Below are 14,939 nucleotides of genomic sequence, written 5' to 3'. Positions count from 1 at the left end.
AAGGCCACTATTAAAGCAACCTGGGCTCTCATAACACCTGAGGAGTACAACAGACTGGTCGACTCCATGCCACGCCGTATTGCTGCAGCAATTCAGGCAAAAGGAGCTGCAACTAAGTATTGATTGCCGTACATGCTGAAACTTTCCATGTTCATACTTTTCAGTTGGCCCACATTTCTAAAAAATATTTTTTGGTATTAGTCGTAACTAATATTCTAATTTTCTGAGATACTGAATTTGGGATTTTCAGTAATTTTCAATACTAATCATCAAAATTTAAAGAAATAAACATTTCAAATATATCACTATGTGTGTAATGAATTGATATAATATGTAAGTTTCACGTTCTGAATATAATTACTGAAATAAATCAACTTTTTCATGATATTCTAATAAAATGAACAGCACCTGTAGAAAGAGAAAGAAAGGGGGATAGTGGTAAACAATATATATAAAGTAACTGTATTTTGCCTTTTCGCACAGAAATGTTGCAAAACTGGTCCATGAGAGATGTAGTAAATTTAGATCTTGCATTTATCCACCTGTGCCTTTTATACAGAACCTAGCAAAGGATAATATGCCATATACAAAGAGAAAGAAAGGGGGATAGTGGTAAACAATATATATATAGAGTAACTGTATTTTGCCTTTTTTTGCACAGAAATGTTGCAAAACTGGTTGGTGTCCATGAGAGATGTAGTAAATTTAGATCTTGCATTACCCACCTGTGCCTTTCATACAGAACCTAGCAAAGGATACATAAATATGCCATATAGAAAAAGAAAGAAAGGGGGATAGTGGTAAACAATATATATAAAGTAACTGTATTTTGCCTTTTTCGCACAGAAATGTTGCAAAACTGATCCATGAGAGATGTAGTAAATTTAGATTTTGCATTTATCCACCTGTGCCTTTTATACAGAACCTAACAAAGCATGATTCTTCATGCAGCACCACAGTGATAGAAAGAGAGAGGAGGGAGCCTAATGTTAAAGGGGAACATTATCACCATTTCAAAAGGGTTGAAAACAATACAAATCAGTTCCCAGTGGCTTGTTTTATTTTTCGAAGTTTTTTTCAAAATTTTACACCTCCCGAGATATCCCTAAAAAAAGCTTTAAAGTTCTTGATTCTCGCTATTTGCAATGCGACTGTCCATTTCCCTGTGACGTCATACAGTGCTGCCAATACAAACAACATGGCGGTTACCACAGCAAGATATAGCGACATTAGCTCGGATTCAGACTCGGATTTCAGCGGCTTAAGCGATTCAACAGATTACGCATGTATTGAAACAGATAGTCGGAGTATGGAGGCAGATACTGTAGCAAAAACAAAATTGAAGAAGAAACTGAAGCTATTGAGCGAATAGTTATTGACGCTATTCGGCCATAGCATGGGTGTATCTAATGAAGTGGCCCATAGCATGGCTGCCTTATTAGCATCGCCGGTAAAATGTGCGGACCAAACGATCAGGACTTTCGCATCTTGTGACACTGGAGCAACTTAAATATGTCGATTGGTAAGTGTTTGTTTCGCATTAAATGTGGGTATCTAGTTTCAAATGTACATATAGTTAGCGTAAATAGCATGTTAGCATCGATTAGCGTAGCATGTTAGCATCGATAAGCTGGCAGTCATGCTGTGACCAAATATGTCTGATTAGCACTTTAGTCAACAACATCAATAAAACTCACCTTTGTGATTTCGTTGACTTAATCGTTGCAAATGCATCTGCAGGTTATCCATACATCTCTGTGCCATGTCTGTCTTAGCATCGCCGGTAAAATGTGCAGACACTCTGGCACATTCAATGGTGGTCTGGCGGCAGATTTCTTGCCAGTGGTGCAACTTGAATCCCTCCCTGTTAGTGTTGTTACACCCTCCGACAACACTCCGACGAGGCATGATGTCTCCAAGGTGCCAAAAAATAGTCGAAAAAAAGGAAAATAACAGAGCTGAGACCCGGTGTTTGTAATGTTTTGAGAATGAAAATGGCGGGTGTGTTACCTCGGTGACGTCACGTTCTGACGTCATCGCTACAAGACCGATAAACAGAAAGGCGTTTAATTCGCCAAAATTCACCCATTTAGAGTTCGGAAATCGGTTAAAAAAATACATGGTCTTTTTTCTGCAACATCAAGGTATATATTGACGCTTGCATAGGTTTGGTGGTAATGTTCCCCTTTAAGAACACGATATGTTTTCCTTCTTTTAAACAGAGAACCCGCAAAATTGACGCATTAAAGATTGCGGTAGATCTGGCATTGATCCGCCTGTGCCTTTTACACAAAACCCAACAAAGTGGATAGAAAGAGATGGGAATGGTAAAAACTTGTTATGTTTCACCTCTTTTACACAGACATACTGTTAATTTCTAATCGTTGATCCGGGATGTATCCACATTGTGGCTTTCACACAGAATGTAGAAAAACTGTGCGCACTTTCATACAGAAACGCAGCATCATAATCAGATCATGCTCAACGAATAGCTGGACGTGTGCAATGTCAATCTGACAGCAACAATTGCTTTAAAACACGGCAATGTATAAACACTCATTCTTAAAAAGGTGGAAAAAAAGGCGGCGTTTACAGGCAGTGTGAAAGGAACATGAGGCCAAAGCTGTAAATTAGGCCTACATTGTGTGTTAAGTGCATCACCCACCTGGAATATGTTTGGCCCAGCCGATGATGACCACCAGCTCGCGGTCGGCCAAGTCACACAGCGTGGTCAAGGCCTTGATGTCGCCGTCGGGCATGGTGGGGTCGGGCATGGCGTAGATCTTCTCGGGCTCCACCACCAACAGATGGGACACAATCTTGGTCACTGAGTACAGGAGACACAAAGAAAATAATGACTATACAATGAAATACATTACAATATTAATACTCTGAATAGAGTCAAATGCCATTATGATTTGTATGAGGGTTGTTGTACTGTACTGTACTGTACTATACTGTAGTACCGAGTGAATACAGTCAAATAACTCACAAGGCTTTTTGGCTGGGGGCAGGATGTTGAGACCGTGGTAGGCGCCATTCTCTGCATCCATCCTCCGTTTGTACTTCTGGCGCCCCCCTCTCACTCGGTCCAGACGGACGCCTGCAAAATATAAAATACACCAACAAATGAATCGACATGTAATTATTGTAGAGCAGACTCGGGGAACCACATTGAGAGAAAAAAAATGTGTCTTGGGGGGCCGAAGTGTATGTGTGTATAAATGATATATACACATTTAGCTGTAAAAAATTGCTGTACAGTATGTGTGTTTGGGTCCCTTTTTTTCCAGAAACACTAATACCAAAAGTCACAATAGAGTTCTAAAAATGTTATGATAGACCACCTCACAAAAGTGGACTGGAATTTTACAGTTTTTTTTTACTGAATGGGACCCCCAAAAATGTACATAAAAATAAAGAAAGTGGGATTTACAATATTAACTATGAACAATAAAACACTGAATATTAACAACACTCTCTCTGGCACTCATCGAGGGTGGACGCTCCCCTTTCCTCTCCCTTATCTCTCCTGCTTGCTTCTTTGTTTTGTCTTGTCTTGTCCGGTTCCGGGTCAACGTGAATGACTGCTCGCTGACTGCTCTTGTTGCAAAAAAGCTAAGTATCGTTCTATCTGTGTGATTTTAACTGTTTTGCAGCTTTATTTACAACTTCTCGAACATATTTAATAGTTCAATTTAACTTGCAAATCACCCGATCTCTGTCTCACCACTTCGCCCTCAGCTAGCTAGCTGCTAAGCTAACGAGGCTAGCGGAGAAAGGCAGCGCCGGTCTGAAGGAAGCTTCTCCCCCGCCACCGTGACCACCACTTCCCGAAGACAGCTGGCACCCCACCCGGCGACGGAAAGTTTCTGTGAGTATGGCTTCCTGCGCTTCGTGCACTTTACTCATGGATAGGTTGGCTTTGCTAGAGAGCCGTGTCCGCCAGTTAGAGCAGTGTAATTTCGTAACTTTAGATGTTGCGGACACATCTGCTAGCGTTAGCTGTAGCGAGCTAACTAGCCCAGCTTGTAGCAGCCCTAACCGGCCTACAAGCTACGGTGTACCGGTTGAGACGCATAATAGTTTTAGCCCTTTAGCTAGTCCTACACCCCAGTCTACCGGGCACCACACTTTAGTCATAGGGGACTCCATCACCCGAAACATAAAGCTTAGCAAACCAGCCACAATTAAGTGTATTCCCGGGGGCAGAGCACCTGACATTGAAGCTAATTTTAGGGAGCGAACTCGCAACAGGTCTAGTAAACACGTACGGCAGGTTAACCGCATCACTATTTATGCGAATATAGTAATACACGTTGGCTCCAATGACGTTAGGATGAGACAATCAGAGATTACAAAGAGAAACATAGCCAGGGCTTGTAATCTCGCCAGAAAGATGTCCAGGCATCGAGTAATTGTCTCTGGCCCCCTGCCTGGGAGAGGCAATGATGAGAGATATAGCAGATTAGTCTCTCTTAACAAGTGGCTGGATAGCTTCTGCAGACAACAGGGATTTACGTTTATTGATAATTGGCCCTCTTTCTGGGGCAAACCTGGCTTGCTGAGGAGAGACGGCCTTCACCCTAACCAGGAAGGCGCTATCCTCTTGTCTCGGAACATAGACTTCGCATTGAGCCACATTTGACTAACTGCACTAGAGCAAGCCCGGTCACAGGCAATTACAGAGCCTGCTAGCCTGGGTATGGAGTCAGTTAAGCTAGAACTAGCCAGCGCCAGGCTGGACGATCCCTGTACACATAGCAATTTTCGTAGAATAATACACAACTCACAAAATGTTTTTTCTACTGTGTCTATGACTACGTCAGAGTTAGACATGCGTTCTACTGAGGTGGCAAATTTTGATGCGTTCAGTTTATCGCAGCGCCAAGTAGACAATCTGAAAATTTCCGTCATATCAATTCCTAGATATGGTCGTAATTATTTTAAGTACACCGCGCATAATAAACGCAACATTATTAATATTGCTACTACGGATAATTTTATCAACAACTCCTTAAAACAGCCCACTACCTATAATATGGGTTTTCTAAACATCAGATCTTTGTCTCCCAAAACGTTATTAGTCAATGAGGTCATTAGAGACAACAACCTTAACGTCATCGGTCTTAGCGAAACCTGGCTTAAACCAGACAACTTTTTTGCGATAAATGAGGCATCCCCTCCTAACTATACGAATGCGCATATTGCCCGTCACCTCAAAAGGGGAGGGGGTGTCGCACTAATATACAACGAAAACTTTAACTTTAGTCCTAACTTAAATAATAAATATAAATCGTTTGAGGTGCTTTCTATGAAGTCTGCCACACCTCTGCCTCTGTGCCTGGCCGTTATCTACCGCCCCCCAGGGCCCTATTCGGACTTTATTATTGAATTCTCAGAGTTTGTTGCTGATCTAGTGACGCACGCCGATAATATAATTATAATGGGGGACTTTAATATCCATATGAATACCCCATTGGACCCACCGTGCGTGGCGTTCCAGACTATAATTGATAGCTGTGGTCTTACACAAATAATAAATGAACCGACGCATCGCAGCGGTAATACGATAGACCTAGTGCTTGTCGGAGGTATCACCGTTTCCAAAGTTACGATACTCCCGTATACTAAAGTATTGTCCGATCATTACCTTATAAAATTCGAAGTTCAGACGCATGTTCGTCAAACTAATAATAATAATAACTGCTATAGCAGCCGCAACATTAATGCTGCCACAACGACGACTCTTGCGGACCTACTGCCCTCGGTAATGGCACCGTTCCCAAAGTATGTGGGCTCTATTGGTAACCTCACTAACAACTTTAACAACGCCCTGCGCGAAACCATTGATGGTATGGCACCGCTGAAGTTAAAAAAGGCTCCAAAAAGGCATACGCCATGGTTTACTGAAGAAACTAGAGCTCAGAAATTATTATGTAGAAAGCTGGGACGCGAATGGCGCACGACTAAACTTGAGGTGCACCATCAAGCATGGAGTGATAGTTTAATAACTTATAAACGCATGCTTACCTTAGCTAAAACTAATTATTACTCAAATCTCATCCGCATTAATAAAAACGATCCAAAATTTTTGTTTAGTACTGTAGCATTGCTAACCCAACAAGGGACTCCTTCCAGTAGCTCCACCCATTCGGCAGATGACTTTATGAAGTTCTTTGATAAGAAAATTGAACTTATTAGAAAGGAGATTAAAGACAATGCGTCCCAGCTACAACTAGGTTATAGTAACACAGATACGATTGTATATCCGGCGGATACTGCAAATATCCAAAATAGTTTCTCTCGTTTTGATGAAATAACATTAGAAGGATTGTTACAACGTGTAAATGGAATAAAACAAACAACATGTTTACTTGACCCACTTCCTGGGAAACTTATTAAGGAGCTTTTTGTATTATTAGGTCCATCAGTGCTAAATATTATAAACTTATCACTTTCCTCGGGCACTGTTCCCCTTGCATTCAAAAAAGTGGTTATTCATCCTCTCCTTAAAAGACCTAACCTCGATCCTGACTTCATGGTAAACTACCGACCGGTGTCTCACCTTCCCTTTATTTCGAAAATCCTCGAAAAAATTGTTGCAGAGCAGCTAAATGAACACTTAGCGTTTAACAATCTATGTGAAACCTTTCAATCCGGTTTCGGGGCAAATCACTCGACTGAGACAGCCCTCGCAAAATTGACTAATGATCTATTGCTAACGATGGACTCTGATGCGTCATCTATGTTGCTGCTCCTCGATCTTAGCGCTGCTTTCGATACCGTCGATCGTAATATTTTATTAGAGCGTATCAAAACACGAATTGGTATGTCAGACTCAGCCCTCTCATGGTTTAACTCTTATCTTACTGATAGGATGCAGTGCGTCTCCCATAACAGTGTGACCTCGGACTATGTTAAGGTAACGTGTGGAGTTCCCCAGGGTTCGGTCCTTGGCCCTGTACTCTTCAGCATCTACATGCTGCCGCTGGGTGACGTCATACGCAAATACGGTATTAGTTTTCACTGTTATGCTGATGACACCCAACTCTACATGCCCCTAAAGCTGACCAACACGCCGGACTGTAGTCAGTTGGAAGCGTGTCTTAATGAAATTAAACAATGGATGTCCGCTAACTTTTTGCAACTTAATGCCAAAAAAACGGAAATGCTGATTATCGGTCCTGCTAGACACCGACCTCTATTTAATAATACAATTTTAACATTTGACAACCAAATAATAAAACAAGGTGACTCTGTAAAAAATCTGGGTATTATCTTCGACCCAACTCTCTCCTTTGAGTCACACATTGATTGATTGATTGATTGATACTTTTATTAGTAGATTGCACAGTACAGTACATATTCCGTACAATTGACCACTAAATGGTAACACCCGAATAAGTTTTTCAACTTGTTTAAGTCGGGGTCCACGTTAATCAATTCATGGTAAAAGCGTTACTAAAACAGCCTTCTTTCATCTCCGTAATATTGCTAAAATTCGCTCCATTTTGTCCACTAAAGACGCCGAGATCATTATCCATGCGTTTGTTACGTCTCGTCTCGATTACTGTAACGTATTATTTTCGGGTCTCCCCATGTCTAGCATTAAAAGATTACAGCTGGTACAAAATGCGGCTGCTAGACTTTTGACAAGAACAAGAAAGTTTGATCACATTACGCCTGTACTGGCTCACCTGCACTGGCTTCCTGTGCACTTAAGATGTGACTTTAAGGTTTTACTACTTACGTATAAAATACTACACGGTCTAGCTCCAGCCTATCTTGCCGATTGTATTGTACCGTGTGTCCTGGCAAGAAATCTGCGTTCAAAAGACTCCGGCTTATTAGTGATTCCTAGAGCCCAAAAAAAGTCTGCGGGCTATAGAGCGTTTTCCGTTCGGGCTCCAGTACTCTGGAATGCCCTCCCGGTAACAGTTCGAGATGCTACCTCAGTAGAAGCATTTAAGTCTCACCTTAAAACTCATCTGTATACTCTAGCCTTTAAATAAACCTCCTTTTTAGACCAGTTGATCTGCCGCTTCTTTTCTTTCTCCTATGTCCCCCCCTCCCTTGTGGAGGGGGTCCGGTCCGATGACCATGGATGAAGTACTGGCTGTCCAGAGTCGAGACCCAGGATGGACCGCTCGTCGGGACCCAGGATGGACCGCTCGCCTGTATCGGTTGGGGACATCTCTACGCTGCTGATCCGCTTGAGATGGTTTCCTGTGGACGGGACTCTCGCTGCTGTCTTGGATCCGCTTGAACTGAACTCTCGCGGCTGTGTTGGAGCCACTATGGATTGAACTTTCACAGTATCATGTTGGACCCGCTCGACATCCATTGCTTTCGGTCCCCTAGAGAGGGGGGGTTGCCCACATCTGAGGTCCTCTCCAAGGTTTCTCATAGTCAGCATTGTCACTGGCGTCCCACTGGATGTGAATTCTCTCTGCCCACTGGGTGTGAGTTTTCCTTGCCCTTTTGTGGGTTCTTCCGAGGATGTTGTAGTCGTAATGATTTGTGCAGTCCTTTGAGACATTTGTGATTTGGGGCTATATAAATAAACATTGATTGATTGATTGATTGATTGAACTTTCTTGTTGCCTCTTTTTGCACTGCTCTCCAAATCTAAACATTGGAACTATTTAACTGGTCTCAACAAAATTGACAAGACCTTGGGTTTTGGGTAACCTGCTTTCGTGACGAAGCGGTTGTTGCTGGACACATGACGGACTCTTGGGAGAAGAAGGAGGGCCGCGTGCCTGGCGACCCTTTTCTGTCGAGGACGTGAAGATATCCACCTATTCGGAATTATGACAACAGGACATCTGCTGACTGAAGTAAGCATTGCTCTGGTTTGTCGACAAATTGGAAGTTGCTGGCAGTCTTCAAAGTACCCCAAAGCTGCCACAAATGATAGGAGGATGCGGGAAGAACTGTGGATTATATCGGACTGTCTACCCCGCAGTTTTGAGGACCAGTTATAGACAATTTAGAGTGAAAAGCAAATTTTATTTTCACTCACATACAAATAATTCTAACTTGGATTGTTTCCCTGGCTCCGAGACTCTCCCGAAGGTCACTGCGGCGAAGACACAACAAACTCTCTTCTTGTCTCTCATGGACACACACGTCTTGTTGTTGACTTCGGACTAGCGACTGCATAATACATCAAGGCCGCGGAACAGAAACACACCGTGGGCTTACACACACACACGCACGCACGCACGCACGCACGCACACACACACACACACACACACACACACACACACACACACACACACACACACACACACACACAATATACGCCACACATACGCCCCCCCCCCCCCCCACCCCCCCAACCCAACACCCTCGACGCAAATCCCGTAGGGGTGATGAATGGATGGTTAGCGCCTGAGAGCTGCGGCCTACCACCATGACCTTGAACTTCCTTCCCTCTGTTGCTAGATATCTCGACATGTATGTTGTAATATGTATATGTGCTTTGCTATGGAGGTTTTTTCCCACTCCAGACTGGGCCCCCTTAGGAGCCCAGTCTAGATTGTATTTTTTTACTCATCCTTCCCTAGCATTTACCTTTTTCCCATCTTTTACAGGGCGCCTTATGGCGACCCATCAGCGTTCTTGTTCTGTAACCCTGTACACTGTTTGTTTGTCTAATCTTGAACAGGTCTGTGCTGAAAACAAAGTTTTGTTGTACTTGTTGCAATGAAAATAAAGACCTATCCTATCCTATGAACATCGCTCCTCTTTTACTTATCAGACCAGCTCCTCGATAGTTGTGTATCTTTTAGAATCAAGCAAAACAAAAATCTAAAAAACAGCAAATTATGAATTCAAAGGGTAATAAACACCTACACTACGATAGGTTATCACCTTTATGCAGAACTTTGTTGTAAAAATCTGCTTCCCCATCTGTTCCTGACAACAAACCTTGCCCACTCTGCTTTGTTGCTGGTTAGAGGTGCTGTGACGTAGATTACCCTAATAACTCGTATAACATCCAAAAGTGCAGATTTCAACCATTTAAAAACAGCACTGCACATCATAATGGCTGCTACAGTTTTGATGTTAAAGGTCTAAAAAAATAATGTAGAACATCCGGTGGGCCAGATTAAAAATTATAACGGGCCACATGTGGCCCGCGGGCCGTATTTTGCCTAGCACTGTTGTAGAGAAATGACAACGTCTCCATTTTTTCATACTTAAAAAAATCCCAAAACTGTTGCTAAATCGTAAATCACAGAAATACATTAAAATCTCAAGAACATATTAGGTTTTTATTAACCATTGCTAACACATTTTGTTTTAAGATTGCAATAACTGAATCTAAATCAGTGGTTCTTAACCTTGTTGGAGGTACCGAACCCCACCAGTTTCATATGCGCATTCACCGAACCCTTCTTTAGTGAAAAATAAAATGTTTTTTTTTTCAAATTCAAGACACATTTGTATGTTTTTGGTAACTCTTTAGTATAGGGGAACATATTCTAAGTAACAAAGACTTAATTTAGAGTTATTTGGACACTAGGGGAACATATTCTAAGTAACAAAGACTTGATTTAGAGTTATTTGGTTAGGGTCTGGGTCAGGGTTAGAGGCTTAGGGTTATAATAAGGCCATGCCGAATAAGGCATTAATTAATACTTAATGATTAGCTAAGAGCCAATATGTTACTAATTTGCATGTTAATAAGCAACTAATTAATGGTGAATATGTTCCCTATACTAAAGTGTTACCATGTTTTTTTTACTGGTGCACAAAATGAACCGTGCATGAACATCACCTTGTTCAAACAACAAAACTAAGACAGTGCATAAACTCACAACAAATTACACACCTGCAAATCAGTCAGCTGTTCCCGTATCTGTAATATGCCAACAGGGAGAAGTTTGTATTTACACGAAGAGTCGGGTGTGTTTTGTTCTCCGCCGAACCCCTGAGGTCAGCTCACCAAACCCCAATGGTTCGATCGAACCCTGGTTAAGAACCACTGATCTAAATCATTTTAATCCAATTGGACAAAAACAGTTTAGGTAAAAATGGTGGGTATACAATATGAAGAAGGTTTTCGCTGCCAAATTCCTGTAAGGGTTGCAACATGTGGACGCAGGGGCCATTTGTTATATTTTAACCACCCTGAAAATGTAACACACATGTACCGCGTAATACGAATGACTATTTCCTGACTTTGCTGATACAAACACATTAGTGCACAGGTGTCAAATTCAAGGCTCGGGGGCCAGATCTGGCCCTCCACATCCATTTGTGTGGCCCCCGAAACCGTGGAAATAATGTGTAAATAAAGTAACTTATCTTTTCTTAATGAATGTATTACAAAAATAAATGTACTGTGTACAATTACATATATTTACACTTTAATCATCTTTTAATAATAAAACAAAATATTATATCATACCTTTCAAAACAATGTTATAGTTCAAATAAAGATAAATACTTCAATATCTGCTTGACAAATGATTTCACAGCGAGTAATCCAACAAAAAAATTTTTTAAGTAAAATTTTTTTTTTACAGTAAACTCCATTTTCAATATAGAGTAATGGTACAATACAAAACTCAACAATTTTAGATTTTACAGCATAAAAAACTTGCATGAATTTTAACGTTTAATTTAATTCCATGTATTTTTTTATTTTATATGCTGTAAAAAAACAACTCTGCACATATTACAGTAAAATTTGATCAGTTTTAATAAGTCCACTCTTGATTATTTGGTTATGTATATGATTTGTACGGTTTTGTACAGTGTAGTAAAAACCAGAATTAAACGTTTTATATATATACACTTTTATATTCATACTGTATATTATCCACTGTTAAAAGCAACCCTCTGAGGGCAACCATAACTGTGATGTGTGGCCCTCACTGAAAAGCAGTTTGACCCGCCTGCATTAGTGGAAATATGTTACATTGGATAAACGTTTGCATTGTAACACACACTTTAAAGAAATGGTTAAAAGTATTATTTCTAATTTTAGCATTTAAGAACCTCATAATGAGGCTGCAGCTAACAATTATTTTAGTAACCAAGTAATCTATCATTTAGTTTGTTTGATTAATGGAGTAATTGGATAAACACACTTTATGGCCTCTTTTCTGTTTGCCATATCCTTAATTTTTTTCGTCTAATAAGATGCACATCATAAACATTTAAATTGCACTTTTAACATGTCGGCATTCGTAGAAATAGTAATAAAAAAACATTTCTGCTATCCGCCGCCACAGCACAGTGTGCGCTCCATTACAGTCGTCGCGCGGAAACTATGTCCGTCTATTTAAAGTTCCGGACATTCATCCATCCATCCATTTTCTACCGCGGGGGGTCGCTGGTGCCTATCTCAGCTGCATTCGGGCGGTAGGCGGTGTACACCCTGGACAAGTCGCCACCTCATTGCAGAGTTCCGGACATGTTGTCAATTGTTATAAGTCACACTCGTTACATCGAAGCAACAAAAAAAGTTTTTTCTCATTGCAAAATTGCAGCCTGACCTGACAAAAGAGCTTCTTGAGCTTAAATGTAGTTAGTATAAAAAGGCGTGCACGTCTCTTAGGAAGCCGACCACATCAGATGCACCCGACGTTCTCTGGTATTAAAAGTTGGACGTTGAGCAAACAGACTTAAAGACAATCAAGAGGAATTGAGTCAGGCGACATGTTTCCCCACGACTCGTATAAATTCCTTCGATTCCCCAGGAAACAAAAGAATCCGATTAGGACGGTCTTTTCAATTTCCTGACACCGACTATCAACTAACCTAATTACCCGGCGTGCCCGCGGGGGAGCTCTTTCTTCCCAGCAAACACGGCAAGATCATTTTAATGCCTGGCAGATTGAAGCTAAATCCAGCAAGCCCCCTGTCACCTCTTTTCCTAACACACCGCTACATTTGTACATCTTAAAGTAATCAATAAGGCTTGCAAATAGACTTCTTGTTCTTTCAACATGTGTGGACTTAATTCATTAGTTGGGCAATGGAAAAGCCCAAGTAGATGGCATTACTTGTTCCTGTTTTTTTGTGGTTTAAAGCTACAGTATGTAGAAACTGTACATGCTGGCTTGGAGTAAGGAGGCCAGCGTGTATGTTGTTACCATGGCGACCCTACATTACATACTTTAAAGAAGTCCACAACGTCGTCAGGCAGAGGTCAATTCAAGAGCTGCACCTGTCCGATCAGATATGTATCAGTCAATTCCAATACCGATCACCCATGAATGGATCTAATCACTCGAGTACCGATCATATACAGATACTACCCTTGGTGTCAACACCACCATTTTATGGATCGATCCAACCTCTTACTAGACCAGGGGTCCCCAAACTACGGCCCAGGGCTGGATACAGCCTGCCAGCGTCCACAATCGGGCTCAAATGCATGTGTAAACGTAAAATATATATACAAATATGTATACTTTAGGTCGGGAAAAACACAGAGGTTATTTCATCCGTACAAACCTGTTTCGCAGGTTTCCCTGCTTTTCAGGGGATTTTATTGAAGTGTCTGTGGTTGTTATATATATATATATATATATATATATATATATATATATATATATGTATAAAAAAATGATAATATATATATATTAAGGGTCTAGGAAAAAATCGATTCGAATAGGAAACAAACCAAAAGTAGTGAAACAAAATTAATATTATCAACAACTGTATCAATATTAGTTATAATTTCAGCATAGCAGTGATTAAAAATCCCTCGTTGACATTATCATGAGACATTTATAAAAAAAAAAAAAAGAACAATAGTGTCACAGTGGCTTACACTGGCATCGCATCTCATAAGCTTGACAACACACTGTGTCCAATATTTTCACAAAGATAAAATAAGTCATATTTTTGGTTCGTTTAATATTTAAAACAAGTTCACATTATTGCAATCAGTTGATAAAACATTGTCCTTTACAATTATAAAAGCTTTATACAAAAATTTACTACTCTGCTAGCATGTCAGCAGACTGGGGTAGATCCTGCTGAAATCCTATGTTTTGAATGAATAAAGAATCCTTTTAAATCGAGAAAAAAATCGTTTTTGAATCGAGAATCGTGTTGAATTGAAAAAAAAAAAATCGATTTTATATCGAATCGTGACCCCAAGAATCGAAATCGATTCTTTTTCGATTCGATTCGATTCAAAAACAATATTTTTCTGATTCAAAACGATTCTGTATTCATTCAATACATGGGATTTCAGCAGGATCTACCCCAGTCTGCTGACATGCTAGCAGAGTAGTAGATTAAAAAAAAAAAAAGCTTTTATAATTGTAAAGGACAATGTTTTATCAACTGATTGCAATAATGTAAATTTGTTTTAACAATTAAACGAACCAAAAATATGACTTATTTTATATTCGTGAAAACATTGGACACAGTGTGTTGTCCATCTTATGAGATGCGATGCAAGTGTAAGCCACTGTGACACTATTGTTCTTTTTTATTATTTTTATAAATGTCTAATGATAATGTCAGTGAGGGATTTTTAATCACTGCTATGCTGAAATTATAACTAATATTGATACTGTTGTTGATAATATTCATTTTTGTTTCATTACTTTTGGTTTGTTCTGTGTCGTGTTTGTCTCCTCTCAATTGCTCTGTTTATTGCAGTTCTGAGTGTTGCTGGGTCAGGTTTGGTTTTGGAATTTGATTGCTTTGTTATGGTATTGCTGTGTAGTGGTTTGTTGGATTGATAAAAAAAAAAAAAAAAAAAAAAAAAATCTTATTCAAATCAATTTTTTTTTCCCCACACCCCTAATATATATATATATATATATATATATATATATATATATATATATATATATATATATATATATATATATATATATATATATATATATATATATATATATATATATATATATATTTAGTGTGTGCCTCACAATAAGAATGTCCTGGGATC

At 40.0% G+C, this 14,939-nt stretch overlaps 1 protein-coding gene across 1 annotated transcript in view; it reads right to left on the bottom strand.

The window, feature by feature from the left end:
• The window catches only part of esrrgb (estrogen-related receptor gamma b), a 134,802-nt gene that overhangs the window by 48,363 nt on the left and 71,500 nt on the right, over positions 1-14,939 (bottom strand). The window contains exons 4-5 of the mRNA XM_061900447.1: positions 2,993-3,103; positions 2,666-2,827 (exon numbers count right to left, since the gene is read on the bottom strand). Of these exons, the coding sequence (XP_061756431.1) occupies positions 2,666-2,827; positions 2,993-3,103 (273 nt within the window). The remainder of the gene's footprint in view (positions 1-2,665; positions 2,828-2,992; positions 3,104-14,939) is intronic.

This window comes from Nerophis ophidion, linkage group LG05 (genome assembly GCF_033978795.1).
Source record: "Nerophis ophidion isolate RoL-2023_Sa linkage group LG05, RoL_Noph_v1.0, whole genome shotgun sequence".
Taxonomy (NCBI): Eukaryota; Metazoa; Chordata; class Actinopteri; order Syngnathiformes; family Syngnathidae; genus Nerophis; species Nerophis ophidion.
Note: the sequence above shows the minus strand (reverse complement) of the source record. Positions and strands in the feature narration are given on the sequence as shown.